The sequence below is a fragment of the Micropterus dolomieu genome, linkage group LG04 (assembly GCF_021292245.1).
Source record: "Micropterus dolomieu isolate WLL.071019.BEF.003 ecotype Adirondacks linkage group LG04, ASM2129224v1, whole genome shotgun sequence".
In the NCBI taxonomy this organism is placed as follows: Eukaryota; Metazoa; Chordata; class Actinopteri; order Centrarchiformes; family Centrarchidae; genus Micropterus; species Micropterus dolomieu.
In genome coordinates, this window is record NC_060153.1 from 14,637,634 (window position 1) to 14,652,476 (window position 14,843).

The 14,843-nt window shown below is 38.9% G+C and overlaps 2 protein-coding genes across 2 annotated transcripts in view; both read left to right on the forward strand.

Moving 5' to 3' along the window:
* The window catches only part of si:dkey-92j12.5 (multiple PDZ domain protein), a 37,585-nt gene extending 31,446 nt beyond the window's left edge, over positions 1 to 6,139 (forward strand). Inside the window, exons 35-43 of the mRNA XM_046048554.1 lie at positions 744 to 891; positions 997 to 1,068; positions 1,301 to 1,424; positions 1,596 to 1,639; positions 2,047 to 2,169; positions 2,793 to 2,897; positions 3,468 to 3,571; positions 4,338 to 4,461; positions 4,953 to 6,139. Of these exons, the coding sequence (XP_045904510.1) occupies positions 744 to 891; positions 997 to 1,068; positions 1,301 to 1,424; positions 1,596 to 1,639; positions 2,047 to 2,169; positions 2,793 to 2,897; positions 3,468 to 3,571; positions 4,338 to 4,461; positions 4,953 to 5,099 (991 nt within the window). The 3' untranslated portion in view covers positions 5,100 to 6,139. The remainder of the gene's footprint in view (positions 1 to 743; positions 892 to 996; positions 1,069 to 1,300; positions 1,425 to 1,595; positions 1,640 to 2,046; positions 2,170 to 2,792; positions 2,898 to 3,467; positions 3,572 to 4,337; positions 4,462 to 4,952) is intronic.
* A 2,878-nt stretch (positions 6,140 to 9,017) lies between these two features.
* LOC123969696 (rho-associated protein kinase 1-like) lies at positions 9,018 to 14,839 on the forward strand. The gene is made up of 7 exons (XM_046047317.1): positions 9,018 to 9,078; positions 9,570 to 9,664; positions 9,789 to 9,877; positions 10,026 to 10,104; positions 10,265 to 10,526; positions 12,385 to 12,592; positions 12,798 to 14,839. Exons 1-7 carry the CDS (start codon positions 9,018 to 9,020, stop codon positions 12,847 to 12,849), a joined length of 846 nt encoding a protein of 281 aa, XP_045903273.1. The 3' UTR covers positions 12,850 to 14,839.
* Positions 14,840 to 14,843: the final 4 nt, after the last annotated feature.

Consider the following 14,843-nt stretch of genomic DNA (forward strand, 5'->3'; position numbering starts at 1 on the left):
AGATGTAACCTTCTTTAAAGCTAATCAGCTGGCACAAATTTATGTACACCTATTGATAAAGCCTCTGAACTAAGTCGAGTTTACCAATCAGGTCCTCTGTACTATAGTCTACGTCCTAATGTAAAACTAATTTATTTTCTTCATTTCAAAATATCAAAACCACAAGCCTTGTTTATCTCCCCACACTTGATAAGGCAAAAAATGTCAAAAATTATTTCAGAGTCATATTTCCAAGTATCGTTAACTTTTAGAAACAAACATATTTTAAACAAGTGTTAATATTTTGAACATGATTTATTTTACATTTACATTTAAGTAATGCAACTATTTTTGCTATTCTTTTTTAAAGTTTTTTGTCAAGTGTATGTATAATAAGGAATGAAATGACAATACTGTAAAAAGTAAACTTCCTTTTACAGTGTTCTCAAGCTGTGAGGCTTATACCCTGTTAGAGGTCAGGGACTCTGCAGCAACAGGGACCATTATTTTTTTTTAAAAAGGTGATAGACACTTAATGAAATAATACACAATAACAGCTAGAGAGCCAGGCCATAAGGTCACACTGCAGGGAAGACACAGGACACGCATTATTTCTGAAGAGTTTAGGTGCAGATTTACATGCAGCTTCATGTATTTGCACAATCAAGTGTGACATTATGCAAAACAGCAGGCTTACAGGTCTCATCATTCATTCTAAAAGCGTGGCACAGACACAGCTTTTGACCTCTGTTTTCTTCCAACAGTAATGACACAGGCATCTTTGTGTCAGATATCGTCAGAGGAGGCGTAGCAGATTCAGATGGCAGGTTGTTGCTAGGCGATCAGATTCTGTCAGTCAATGGGGAGGATGTCCGTGCAGCGTCACAGGAACATGCTCAGAAGCTTCTGCAGGTATGACACATTCACACTTACACATTCAAAGTCTATAAACTAATTAGTAGTGGATTGAGCATTTTTTTATGGATTCATCATCTTATGTGTCACTTTTGGTTTTAGAGTTGCAGTGGAGTGGCCAACCTGGAGGTAGCTCGTTTTAAAGCTGGGCTGCAGTACTCACAGCGGAGCCAGGTAAACTGTTTCATCTGGCTGTCTGTGTCTAATCCATGACAGGTTTGCAAAGAAAATGTAAACATTTATGATTTTATCGAGTGTTGAAATTACCGTTTTATTTTATTTTGCTATGATTTCTATTGATTTGAGCATCCGCACTTTCTTAAATGGGCTCAATCATGTTGATGTTGTCTGCAGTTCAACTATTCCTTTCTTGCACTATTTTAACAATAGTACTTTGTGAACCTAGGAGTACTTTAAGTTATGTTTTATCCAGAGCGAAGACTCTGACTGTTCTACCCTGACCCCCTCAAGTGGATGTGATGCTCCCCTCGGCCACCAGAGGGAGACAGATAACAAATCAGGGACCTACTGTGAGTGGCTCTCATGTTCAAGAGTGTCCTCTTAGAGCAAAAACATATACAAATTACTATACTATTCTTAAGACCATTTACGTTTGTGTGTCAGATGTTCAGCAATTTACTTTGAGTGAAAAGCATGCTGTTAACATCTTCCAGCTGATTATGCAAACTTATATCCCACAGCATTGCAAGACAACCTTAACATCAGAAGAGTAATAATACAAAAGGTAAGGTATAAAATCTGGCAATATTTTGATGTATATTTTCAGGCTGTGACTCCTATTGTCCTTTTACCTCAAATAACGAAATCCAAATTAGAGCCATATATAACGTCCTTACCTGTCTGGACCCCAGTCTTACATGGCATTAGGTGTTTATGTCATATAATAATAAAGCTGATATTTTTATCCAAAGCAACTTACAATTGCTGTATATGTCAGAGGTCGTACACCTCTGGAGCAACTAGGGGTTAACTGTTTTACTCAGGGACACATTGGTGGATGTCGCAGTGGGAATCAAACCCAGGTCTCCCACACCAGAGGCATGTGTCCTATCCACTGCTCCATCACCACCCCACAGAATCTGCCATGGTATTGTCTAATATATCTATAATGTGTGTGTGGTATCACCACAGGGTCCGTGTGACTCCCTGGGCATCGGTGTAGCAGGAGGAGTGGACAGTCCCCATGACAACGTACCTCTTTTTATTGCTGCCATGGATACCAATGGACTGGCTGCCAAAACACAGCAATTACAGGTGGGGAGTGCCAATGTATATGTGCCCCTGTGTGTGTGTATGGGTGTATTGTGCATTCATCATATTGTGGGGATAGATCTGTTATTGTCATCACATCATAAGGACTCACCTCCTTGTCTAGGCACAAAAAGTTAACCATTCATTTAAATTGTATGCTTTAATTTTTGGATGAAGATTTGAATTATGACTGTGTTAAGGTAAAATAAAGGTGAAGCTGCACAATCTGGTGCATATTTATTAGAGTAAAAATGGCATGCCATAGGTTATACATAGGAGTTGCAAAGAATAGATGAGCCCACTGGATCTATTAAGTTTTTCATAAATACTGCATTAAAGACTTACTGTACAAAACATAAAATTTATAGTAGAGAAATGAAATAAATGAAGTATAAATGGAGGCCACCCCACTTGAAGATTAGGAATTTGGAAGTAGCTTACTAAAAGCCCCCAAAAAATCAAAAAGAAAGGAGGGCTTTATAAAATCTTAGAAATGCAAAGGGTAACTTAAGGTTGGCTAATGGTTAGGGTTAATTACGTAGCGGGGTTGGTTGATGTTAGGTTATTTCTCTAGGGAAGTCAATACAATGTCCTGCAAATTTTGTGTGTTTGTGTGTGTCAGTCAGACAGGAGACAGGATCCTTAGTATCAACGATGTGTCCACAGAGGGAATGACTAATGTCCAAGCTGGAGCCCTGCTGAAGAATGCCACCGGTACCATCCGTCTACAGGTAATGTCACAGTGAGCCATACAGCAGTCAATCTATAATGCCTGTGAGAAAGTAAGTTCAGCAAGTTGTCAGAGAATGGCAGTAATGCACCATAACCTGCTTCCTCTAGGTCATTATTACTTTTATAAAACTCACCAAGACACCATTTTACATAAAAACAACTGAAACAGCAATTCTTTAACAAGGAATAAAAGTTAGACCGTTTAAAGTTTCAGTTGTTGTTATCAGTATTTTGCATGTGAACACTATGCTGTCATTTGCAGATAATGGCTTGTGTGTGACAATGATTGCACACTGTTTGTCTTCATGTTAATAAGCCTCTGGAAGGATTCTTGTTGTAGAGGTAAAAATAGGTACTTTTAAGGAACAAAATGTAAGTTGTTCTTGACAAGTACATTGTGTGTTTAAAAAAACACCATCAAAATGACAATTAACAGCAGTAGGATAGTGATTATTGTCCAAGTAGTTAATGAAAAAGTTTATTAAGAGCTTTCAAAATATGTTTGTCTAACTCAATATTTACTCATTCTTTTATCATAATACTTTGTATGTGTGTTTGTGTATATCTAGGTGGCAGCGTGTTCTGGTGGGTTCTGCACAAAGGACCACAATGATGTGCTTGCCCAGTCATCAGGCCAACCCAGCAGCCTGCCCAGCCCTCATAACAACCTCCGGTAAGTTTCATGACAGTCTCTTGTACTTTATGATCTTACTGTGGCTCTCTCCTGGTTTATTCACTGAATAAGGACAAAGGCTGGCTGACCCTGGTCCCCTAGACAATACTGAGGAAGTGCAGTCGCTGTGTGAGAAGCATTGTGCTTTTGGCCGGAATGAGAATTTTCTTGTGATTTTGTTGTCTTTTCAATGGATTGTTTTTATTTTTATTGTTATTATTTTTAAGCCAGATTTCAGCTAAAAATACAAATTTCTTTGTTTCATTTCGTTGTGAAAATAATTATTGTCAGCTTATCAAACTAAATAATGGATTTGAAGATACTGTAAAACTATAGAATCTGGTAACTGTCATTTTAATCAAGTAAATGATTAACTGAAAGAATTAGACAAATTACTTGTGAAAGTAATTATTTGTTACCTTATGTTTTTTATTAAAGAGACAGTGTATCAGTCTTAAATCTGCTGCAACCTTTTGTGCAAAACAGGCAACCCATCCCAATTTCAAGGTTGAAAAACTGTGTCCTTAAATATTGAAAATTTGTTTGCTTTAGTTGTGAAAACAAAATGATCTAATAACTCTGGGATTCATCACATTTAACCATGCAGCGAATTCAATATTCACCTCTCACCCACTGTCTATCCTGGTTGGATGAGATCACAAACACACAGCTGATTTCAGAGCAGAGCTAGTGCACCAACTGAAAACATGCACATTAGCATGCCCAGCAAATACACACCTACATTGTTTTGTTTCTATTCCCACAGTACTCGCATGTATAAGACCATCACTCTCGAGAGAGGCTCCTCGGGACTGGGCTTCAGCATCGTAGGAGGGTTCGGCAGCCCGCACGGAGACCTGCCGATCTACATCAAAACTGTCTTCAACAAGGTGAGAGAATGTCCTCCAGGGAGAAATCTCTCATAAGGAATCCTGGGATTTGAAAATGTAATTTCAGGACAGCATGGTGTTCAGTTAAACTGGCAGAGTGTCTGTCTGTGCACATATACTGCAAGAAGACAAGAACGGAAAGACAGGAAGCCAAAATTATTAACTGCAAAAGGCTTAAGGTTTACAACAGCTAGTGAGTGAGTTATAATAATATAAATATGCTGTAATTTAAAAATAAAAAAATCACAAATTGTTTCACCATTTAGAATTCTTAGCACACCATTGGTTAAAAGTGTTACACCTTTTATTGTACAGTAATAATGCTGCATCATCCAGCAATTTATCATTTTAAGCATCTTATGTTTAATAAGATAATATATTTAACATAATTTACATTTTCTTTCAATGTGCGTTGTTACAGTTATAATGGTGTCAACTGTTTGTGATCTCTGATCTGCAAGTAGTGATGGACTAGTCTTTGTACTCCGCAGGGGGCGGCCGTAGAGGACGGCAGGCTGAAACGTGGAGATCAGATCATCGCTGTGAATGGGCACTGTCTGGAGGGTGTGACTCACGCTGAAGCCGTGGACATCCTGAAAAAGACCAAGGGAACTGTGGTCCTAACTGTACTCTCCTGAGACACAGCCCGATGTGTCTGATTGTCATTATGTCTTTGCAAAGTAGCCCATAAAATGCTGTAGCTGCCTCCCATAAAACTGCTTCACACAAACCTGGGACGGCAAATGTGGACAGTTAAAGTGATGTAGTTTAGGTAAAAATCCTAGGAAGAGCAGATACTGTAAGTGTAAATGTACCTGTGTTTAGTTTGGGGGAGCTACCTCTAACTGCAAATGCACATTGGATGTTTTTACATGTACGCAGTATTCTCAATATAAACTCATGTTCCTGTGAAGGTGTTATTTGAACTAAAGTAATTTTATGTCATATGAATCTTCTATCTAAAATTACCATGAAAGCGATGCTCATTGAAACCACAGCACCAAAAGCAGATATCAAATAAGCCAATACCTGAGTGTCCCAACTGATGATGAGATATTGTGTCTTAGTTATCCTGTTCAAGGTATTTCATTGCCCATTTAAACACACTCATGAGTAAATTACCATCCCCCAAATTCCTGAATCTGCCAACCGTACATGTATGAAATAGAAACATGTCTCAAGAAACAATCTCACATGTATTTACCACTGTCTCTAGACTTCTGTTCATTCAGAGTTAACTACTGTGATAGACTCCTATGCCAAGTGCTTCTGCCAATCTTTTGTATGGCAATAAGGTTTTAGGACATTTGCTTTGTTTTACTTGTATTCATCATTCTCATATTCTTATAGTTAAAAGTGTGTCATGATTGCTTGAATATGATATAACAATGTATTACTAGACATGCTTATAGTTAGCGATGATAACCACCTTATGTTACGCAGGTAGAATAGGGAAAAAATCTTTTTCATCTGTTAAAAGCAGCTGCTAAAACCAGTTACTTTAAATATCAGCTGTGCGAGTAACTGGTTTATTATTTATTACTGTTTTCAACATCTTTAACTTGATGAGTTGTTTTTAGGACTTCAAATGCATTGTGTTATGGTATAACGTGCAATCTTTATTTAGAAACCTTCTTATACCCGTTTTATATGAATTTATTTATACTGTGTTATTTATGTTTTCTTCACAGTAGTTACTTTTATTTAATTTATGTCAGTAGTCCTCAGAGCACACACCAGTGTGTTTGGCATTGTGTAACAGTGTATAACTGAATGTACTGTAAGGGATCTTATTAAATGTTCATTTGTTAGAGTTTTGTATACCAAACCTTTTTATAGTTCAGTACGTTCTATTATTCCATTATTAGAGATGTACCATGGTGAAACAAGCAGTCACCTTAAATATGGTCATATTTTAATGAGAAGACAGCAACCCAGAAATATTTCTTGTTATCGGATGCTTGGTGGTGTCTCTCTGGAGTAATACTGAGTAGGATAAGCCAGTGGATATCACATTGTTTGACTTTGAAAAGCCCACAGATGTAGACCAGAAAGAAGTATTTGAGAAAATCTGAGATTCCCAAACTGTTAAACAAGGACATCTGTGCCTGCAGATACATTTTGAAGGATACATGCAAGAACTTTTTTTTTAGCATTTTTTGCATATTTTTGCATTTATTTCCAAGCCAGTGAACTGATTTTTTGCCTTGGAGATGTTTTATTGCTGTGGCTATCCTCTTTGTCTCTCCCTCGCTCTTTGTCTTTGTCAAACGTGAATACATATTCAGGATCACTCAGGTTTAATCAAGGTGCCAGGATGAAGTTTATGTCATACAATATATCATGGAATGACAGGGCAGCACTAAATCACAGAGAAGGGACTAGAGTGACAAGATGAGAGGGGAGAAAAAGAGAAAGCTGAAGAAATAAGTCCAAAGTTAGGACAAAGGCGTTTTTAACCTGTGTCCGAGAAACACCAAGGAAGCGTAAACCGGTGCCATTTTTTTTGTAAATGTGCAGAACTTTCACTTTAATTACTGGAGTTACTGGTGACAACTTGACAAACAATACATTTGCACACAAATGTCTCATTTAGGAAATAGGAGGCATCTAGGGAGATCCTGTCTGGAGCCTCCGCATTAATCAAAGCCATCTGTTCACATTGCAAGCTTTATTGAAACCCAGCCATCGCAGTCTGGTTTATCCTTCTCCAGACGAATGATTGCCTTGCCTAAAGGCTGGCATGAAAAGGGCTTTACAATGGAGAAATAGCAAAATGCTTTTTGTGCATTTAACCAGGATGTTTCGAACTAAATAATGGTTCTTCCTTTGTGAGAAATAGAATTCTGCTACCTGTTTGGCTTCTAAAAACAAATCTACGTGTTTCTACATTTTTAGCATTTGAAGTTCAATGGATGTACAGCTCTTGTGGGAGTAGCAGGGGGCAAATGCATTTACATCTGCCTTTCTTCTCTTACATTAAGCAGGAAAACTTGCTGATTTTCACAGCCAAGCTCAAATTCCCTCTCCGCCAGACATTTCTTAGGAATATGCCAGCAGGCAATGAGACCTTTTCCACAAAACTGTAATGCATTTTTCTGTGGTTGAGAATAAGATGACTTTCATGAGAGCACGCTTGACATGAAAGGCACTAATGATCCTCTCTCCTGGGAGGGTAGCAGTGGCCAAATGATTGCTCTGTTGTGACTGTCACATCTATCCATGTTAATAAATCCAAAGGATAGAGTCTTTTTGCTGTCAGTGTCACCCGCTGGTACAGAGAGAACAGCCAACTGATGGTGATTCCAAAAAAAACTCTTCTTCTCCATCCATTCCCATGAGATACTTTTTCAGCTTACACTGCAAAATGCCTGTCCTAAGTAATTCAGTCCAGTGCTGAGTCTTAAAATCTTGCTTTCTTTAAAGCAAGATAAAAATATCAGGGAGATTCACTGAAGCCACTATATATACAATAGGTCTACAGTAATTACAGTAAATTGTCAATTTAGATGTCAATACTGAGTCTAGAGTGCCACATGCAAATGAGCTGGACTGATGGGAAATTTGGTGCAGAGAAGCACACAAGCCTACATCATGTCATTTATTCAGTAGTGTAGCCTGAAGCGAGAAATAATTAGACACAGTCATGCAGTCATAGCAGAGAAGCACTGCACGACATGCCACATCAGATTGTTGTGAGTTTTAAAACTGCTGTTTTATTAAAACAAGAGTCTGCCTGTCAAGTAATTTCACACTTTTCAATACAGATTATTAAGACTTCTCTCTCCTTAAGGTAAGGCTGTAGCCATGATTTCAGAAATACTGAGGCCGTGAGTATACCCAAGAGACCTGAAAATGATCATATCATTTTTGATATTTGTCCCTGTTTGCAACATGGGATTATAAATGCCCAGATCATGGTGCGCATGTGCTCTTGTGCATCATTACGCAGCGGCAGGTGGCGGCATTTTTTGCAAGACTTCGATTCAGAGACTTAACCTGTTCTTACCTTCCAAATGAAGAAGACAGAACAGGACTGACGAGTCTGTCGTGCACAGGTCAGAACTCACCAAGGTAATGCCTTTTAATTAGGGCCCGAGCACGACCGTGTGAGGTCCCTATTGAATTTGCTCGGATTATTTTTTTTTTTTTTTTTTTTTTTTTTTTTTTTTTTTTTTGGGCCCCTGATATTTCTTAAGTATACTTTAGACAGAGGTGAGAAAGCCATCTCTGTTGGGGGGAATTCAACAACACTTTTGAAAGAAGCCTAATGGAGTGGAGAGAAAAATATCATTCCAAATTGTCATAACTGTCTGATCAACAAAATTTACCAGACCAACTTCAAAGTAACATTAAGCAAAGATGCTTAAGGCGAATTTGCAACAAGGTCAACCCCAACGGTAACGTAACCACATCATACGAGACTACAACCTGTGTGAGGTTTTCTGCCTCACTCTTTCAAAACATGTCTTGAAACTGAAAAGGCTGTTTTTTAAATCATGGCACTGTGTCCTTCAAACACTTAACACTCTCTTCTTGTTTTTTCTGTTGCCGGCATGTTCACCCAGAAGTACTGCCCGTTTGGACACGAGGACCTCCCTCACAATGTCGCACTCAGTAGACAAGCCCCTCTTAGTTCACTGTTCCCGTTTAACCGTTCTGTTTCAGCTGCATGCACTTGAAATTTGAATTTTAACACCAAATAATGTATATAGCCTGTGATGCACATGGTTGTTTCTATGAAAGGAGTGAGTGATCAAGCTAATTGAGAGAAAATGAAGACCGCTGCAAAAAGAGCTTTTAACACAAGTTGAAATTATACATTTTTACATGCTGAAAGAAGGACTTACCAATATCTAATGTTTTCCTCCTGCATGGGGAGTGTCGTAGCAGCATGGGATACTGAAACTCATCTCTTATCACCTACTCCAATGCAGTTACCTCTTAACGCTGGCAGAACTCCTTGAGGGGTTCACCTAGTGTTTTGAAACAGATATGACCTTTGCCACTTAAATTTTCATCCCCCCAACTTTTCAAGTTGAGTGTAGATTTAAACACTGCATGGCCTTTTTCCACAGTGCATTTAATTCACTGCATAGATTTGTAAGTTGTGTTTCTGGGCTGCTTTTCAGAATCCAGATTGGAGGGTTGGCTGTCCATTCCTAACCGTGCTAATATCAAGCGATACGGATGGAAGAAGCAGGTATCTTGTGTTTCCTCTGTGCGCCTGCATTGTGTTGAAGTCTGTTATGGTTTGTTGAGAATGCTGCCAAACCCTTGACTGCATTATCAGTCTTCCTCTCATTGTCCTTTTTAAATATTTGCAGTATGTGGTGGTGAGCAGTAAGAAGATTCTGTTCTACAATGATGAGCAGGATAAGGAACAGTCCAACCCCTCAATGGTACTAGATATCGAGTAAGTCATTTTATGGTCCTGTCTTCTGCTCCTTTTTGACAGTTATAGATTGATCCACAGAGGTCATGCCGCAGGGGTGGTATTACATGTTAGTAAAGGAAACAGTGTTATGGATATGTAATTGCTAATTTTGTGTCCTCTTGTGTAGTAAATTGTTTCACGTGAGACCAGTCACACAAGGAGACGTGTACCGAGCGGAGACAGAAGAGATTCCAAGGATATTCCAGGTTTTGAAACTTCTTCCTGTCTTTTAAGATTGCTCTAGATTTTCATATTTGCATTCAGCCTGGACCTCTGATGTCAGATTCTGTGAAGCTCTGCTCTGCCTCAGAAGTTTTTATTTTAGTGCAGGTTTATTTTTTGACGTGGCCCTCGCTCTGCTTTCAGATTCTGTATGCCAATGAGGGAGAATGCAGGAAGGAGGCGGACATGGAGACGGTCCCTCAGGGCGACAAGACCAACTGTCTCCCACACAAAGGCCACGAGTTCATCCCCACGTTGTATCACTTCCCTTCCAACTGCGAGGCCTGCTCCAAGCCTCTGTGGCACGTCTTCAAGCCGCCTCCAGCCCTGGAGTGTCGCCGCTGCCACGTCAAGTGCCACAAGGACCACCTCGACAAAAAGGAGGACGTTATTGCTCCTTGCAAAGGTAAAGTATTGTTGTAAGCTGTTAGATGAACAGACTTATATTATATTAATATAGCTTGTTTTTCAAGAAGATGAGCTCTCATCTGCTGTAAATGTTTTAAAGGTGCCGTAGAATACTTACTTTCAGGTTCATACTTGTATTTAGGGTTTCTACTAGAAAATGTTTACATGCTGTAATGTTCAAAAAACTCATATTTTTAAAACTGTCCACTGCTTCAGTTCCTCTTTTCATCCTCCTTCTGAACACTCTGTTTTAGCTACTGTCTCTTCAAGTCCACCCTCCCTAAAAGCCCACTTGCTTCTGATTGGCTAACTTTCAAGCACAGAAGTCGGGAGGGGCTTAGCGGCAACATTCTAAATCAAGTGCGAGACTAGGACTCTCTGATTACTGTTCAAAAACACAACTTTATTCTCTGGTTTTACTGAAACTTTAGCAGATTTGATGGAGAAAATATTTTCTGGTTTTCCCTCTGATGTCCTCAGGCTGCTCATCCTTCACTTTTGCTGATTAATGGAGTTTATATATTACTAGTTACTTTAGCAGCAACTACTGTTATCAGCAGATGCTACTAAGTTAGCTACTGAGTTAGCCGTGCAACTAGCCATCCTATTGCCGATTCTGCCTGGACTAGAAGCTTGGTACTCCGGGGGGGGGTGGTATTACTACAGAAACTCTGCACGGCGGTTTGTAACCTGTAGCATTAGCAAAAAGTAAATCTGTCCATCAGGAAACTTCATAAATTATGAGTTACGGCAGAGCAGCCAGAGGACATCAGAAGGAAAACCTGAAAATATTTCCCTTTCCTTCGTAAGTGTAAAAGCACTTTCTGTTGGACATACTGGACTGCACAACATACAGCTCTAGCTCTATGAGGTCGTATGACCACTGTCTCAGGAAAGATGGCTGGTCTATGTAACTTTGGGGGCGTAAACATTTTTTCGGGGGTATTTTGGGTGCGTGAGATTTACATATGATGGAGGAAACAATGGAGATTGAGGCTCACGGTATGTCAGTTACATGCAATGAGCTCTTTTTATTCAACTATGCCAAGGGAAAAAACCTTTAAGGTACTTTACAGCTGATGAGGACCTAATCTAGAAATGACTGTATAAGCATGGGTGATAACTCGTAGTGGCTGTTTAAGAGTTTTGAGTTAAATGTGGAAAATGGGTTACTTGTAGCTTCCATATCTTAAAGGTGGAGTATTTGTGTAAGCAAATAAAAAAATGTTAAAATTCAGTGTTACTCACCAAAATGCAAATATTTTGAATGCAGTGCCTTCCTCATGAAATACTAGCAAAGCAGTTATTAAATCCATGTTTACTAGCTAGAACTCTTGTTCCACCCTTCCTTTATTGTCGAATTTCAGCACATCTTGGTGTGTTACCGCCACCTGTTGATCAGTGGAAACATGCGATACAATTGGCAGGAAGGTGTACTGCATTGCTGTGGCGTGCGTGCGTGAGAAAAACAAAACTGGGTCGTACTCATGGACTGTTCCATAGAGCTACTAGAGGTCAAAAACTCCTGGCAACCCTAACTATTATAAAACACTATATAGTCAGTCGATTATATATTTAAGTTGAGTGACAGAAAATGAATGGCCAACTATTTTGAGAAGTGATTGTTGGTCTTTTTTTCTTTTCTTTTTTTTACAAAATGCAATAAAATGTACTAGTTCCACCTCCCTGTTTTTTATGATAGTAAACTGAATATTTATGGGTTTTGGACTGTTAGTTGGGCAAACCAAGTAATTTTTTTATGCTTTAGGGGCAAGCCTTGAGATGCAGGCTTGTTTTGAGGTCATATTTGTCAGAATTGGGTCTTGATCTGCAATACATTCTGCCACCCCTTACAGTAAACTACGATGTGACCTCTGCCCGGGACATGCTCCTGCTGGCCCTGACCCAAGATGAGCAGAAGAAATGGATTGGCCACCTTGGAAAGAAGATTCCCAAGACCCCACCATCCACATTTTCAAGGGCCTCACCTCGTTCTATGTCCACTCGCTCGGGACCAAACCAGTCCTTCCGCAAGAACCCTAAAAGCAATACAGGAAAGCTGAGGTAACTTGAGAATTTAGTCACTGATGTCTTGCCTTTTAAGGTGTCTTTAATTAGATATTTGCACGACATACAATAAATCACTGTAATATTGTTTTAGGCAGTAAGTGGGGTGTGCTGCAGTCACAAGTATTATTTTATCCCATCTAGTGGACTGAGATGTAGTCAAGTAAGTCCCGTGACCTGCTGTTTGTCTCCTGTGTTGTAGCAGAGCGCAGTCCAGCCTCCAAGCAGCAGACACAACTTCCAGCACTTGTTGACAGGAACTTCTTCAGAAAGTGTTGATGTTTTTTGTTTTTTTTAGACTTTTCTCTGCAGCTTTAAACTTGTCTATTTATTAATTGTATTACTTGGTGTTTCTAACACGAGACACTTCCTGGTTGGTTGGTTGCTTGTTTGGTTGTCTGCTGGGCTCTTTCCAGTTGACACTTGGGATTTTTCTAAATGGCACTAATGTGTTGTTGGTGGGTTCAGTAACTAACTTTTAGACTTACTGTACAACTCTTGTTAGAATGGTCCACGTAAAGTATTTTTACATTACCTGTCAAACATGCTGCAAAGGTGTAAATGGTGTTGGAGTGTCTGTAAACCAGCTTTACTGTTGTACGGTGACTTAGATTGGGTTACTAACCAAGGTAAAGATATTGTCTTTCTTTTACTGGACACCCTTTCTCTGTTCTTTCTTTCAGCTAACCATCTGAACCGTTTGGATTTTTTTCTGGACTCTAAACTCTCCCTCCTTCCACATCCTCAAAAAAAAAACAAAAAAAACTGAGAAACCTGTATTACATAGAAAATTCATTAAAAATATATCGATAAATGACCAGCGCTGGAAACTTGCAACACATGTCAGACACAATGCATCACGGACATTAAGGGGCCTGATACCCTCATCCGCCACCTTTCCACATTCAAGAGATAACCCTCATCCAACTCAACAAACTTGCAGCTCTTCACTTCTACCAGAAGATGGCACACTTGTCTTGAACTGACGATGGACATTGGAGCAATAGAAGGACTCATGTCATGGAGACATTCTGTGTTTCATATTATATGGCAGTTATGATGGAAATGGAAAGGTAAATGGGGGTTTTGCTGGGACTCCTGCTAGTATGTGTTCAGTTTACGGTACTGCCATACAGGGATTGCAGATCTGCAGTGAGTGGTTGTGGCTCAGGGGTGGAAAATGAATATCTATTTTGTAACCCCCCCCCTTCCACCTGACAGATACTCGAGCTAAATGCAAGCATACTTCTGTTTCCAGCTTAAAAAATGACTGATGCCTTCATCTGCTATCTCTGGCCTTTTTGCCTTTTATTCTTATCACTCTGCAAGTCACTTATCAGGTTTGGGACAGAGTATTGGGACATAAGTATTAGATGTTTTGAGTATTGAGTGAGGAGCATGCAAGATCATCATTTAAATCTATGCATTATTTTTTATTATTATTTTTATTGCTCCAAGCCATAAGTAAAATTCCATTGAGATGGCATATAGGAGTTCTAAAACTTAATTGATTTTTTTCTGTTTATTTGGTACATTGTCTCTGTAATATTTTTTTGTAATGTATTGCCTTACATTGATTCATAGATAAATGGTTCAAAAGGAAAACATTAAGTTAACAAATGTAAAACTGCACTGTTTGAATTGTAAATTATTTGTAGAAGACTAAACAGGTGTAGCATTTGGCCCACCTAGTGCCTTAACGTTTGGATATTGATTTTACTGCCATATCTGTTATATATTTTTTTTTCTCCAAAACAAGACAAATCTTAACTCTTCCATCATTTATTTTTTAAGAAATTGCCGCATATTTGTGGTTTTATTGTAACTTCTTTTCTCTGGATTGAGTATATAAAATATATATATATATATTAGATTACCTCTTTATAGACACATTGCAATAGAGTTAGCGTGTCAAAAGAAGTCCCCCAGACTCAGTTCATATCGTGACAAATTTTGGGATGGTGTACCTAAAGCGAGCCTACCTGTGTCAGTGATGGTCCTCGTTAACAATTACAAGTTGTTTCTCTAACTCGGTAATGTCCCGTTAATGCAAACCCCCCACAGTGTATATAATGAGAGAGACATAAGGATTATGGAATACCTCCACAATCTTTGTATTTGTAACTTTTTGTTCAGTTAAAAAAGCACTGGAACTATGATCTACTCTTGTCTTGGATAATTTGCATGGTTAATTGCATTGGAGTCCGCACTGATGGATATGTCAATAAACATATCTTTATCATTCATT

Bases quoted from the DNA above. Each gene is read 5' to 3' on its own strand.
- LOC123969696 (XM_046047317.1), top strand. From the start codon at position 9,018: ATGTTCACCCAGAAGTACTGCCCGTTTGGACACGAGGACCTCCCTCAC. The intron at 9,079-9,569 runs GTAGACAAGCCC...TAGATTTGTAAG, and splicing joins CCCTCACAATGTCGCACTCA to TTGTGTTTCTGGGCTGCTTT. The intron at 10,105-10,264 runs GTTTTGAAACTT...CTCTGCTTTCAG, and splicing joins AGATTCCAAGGATATTCCAG to ATTCTGTATGCCAATGAGGG.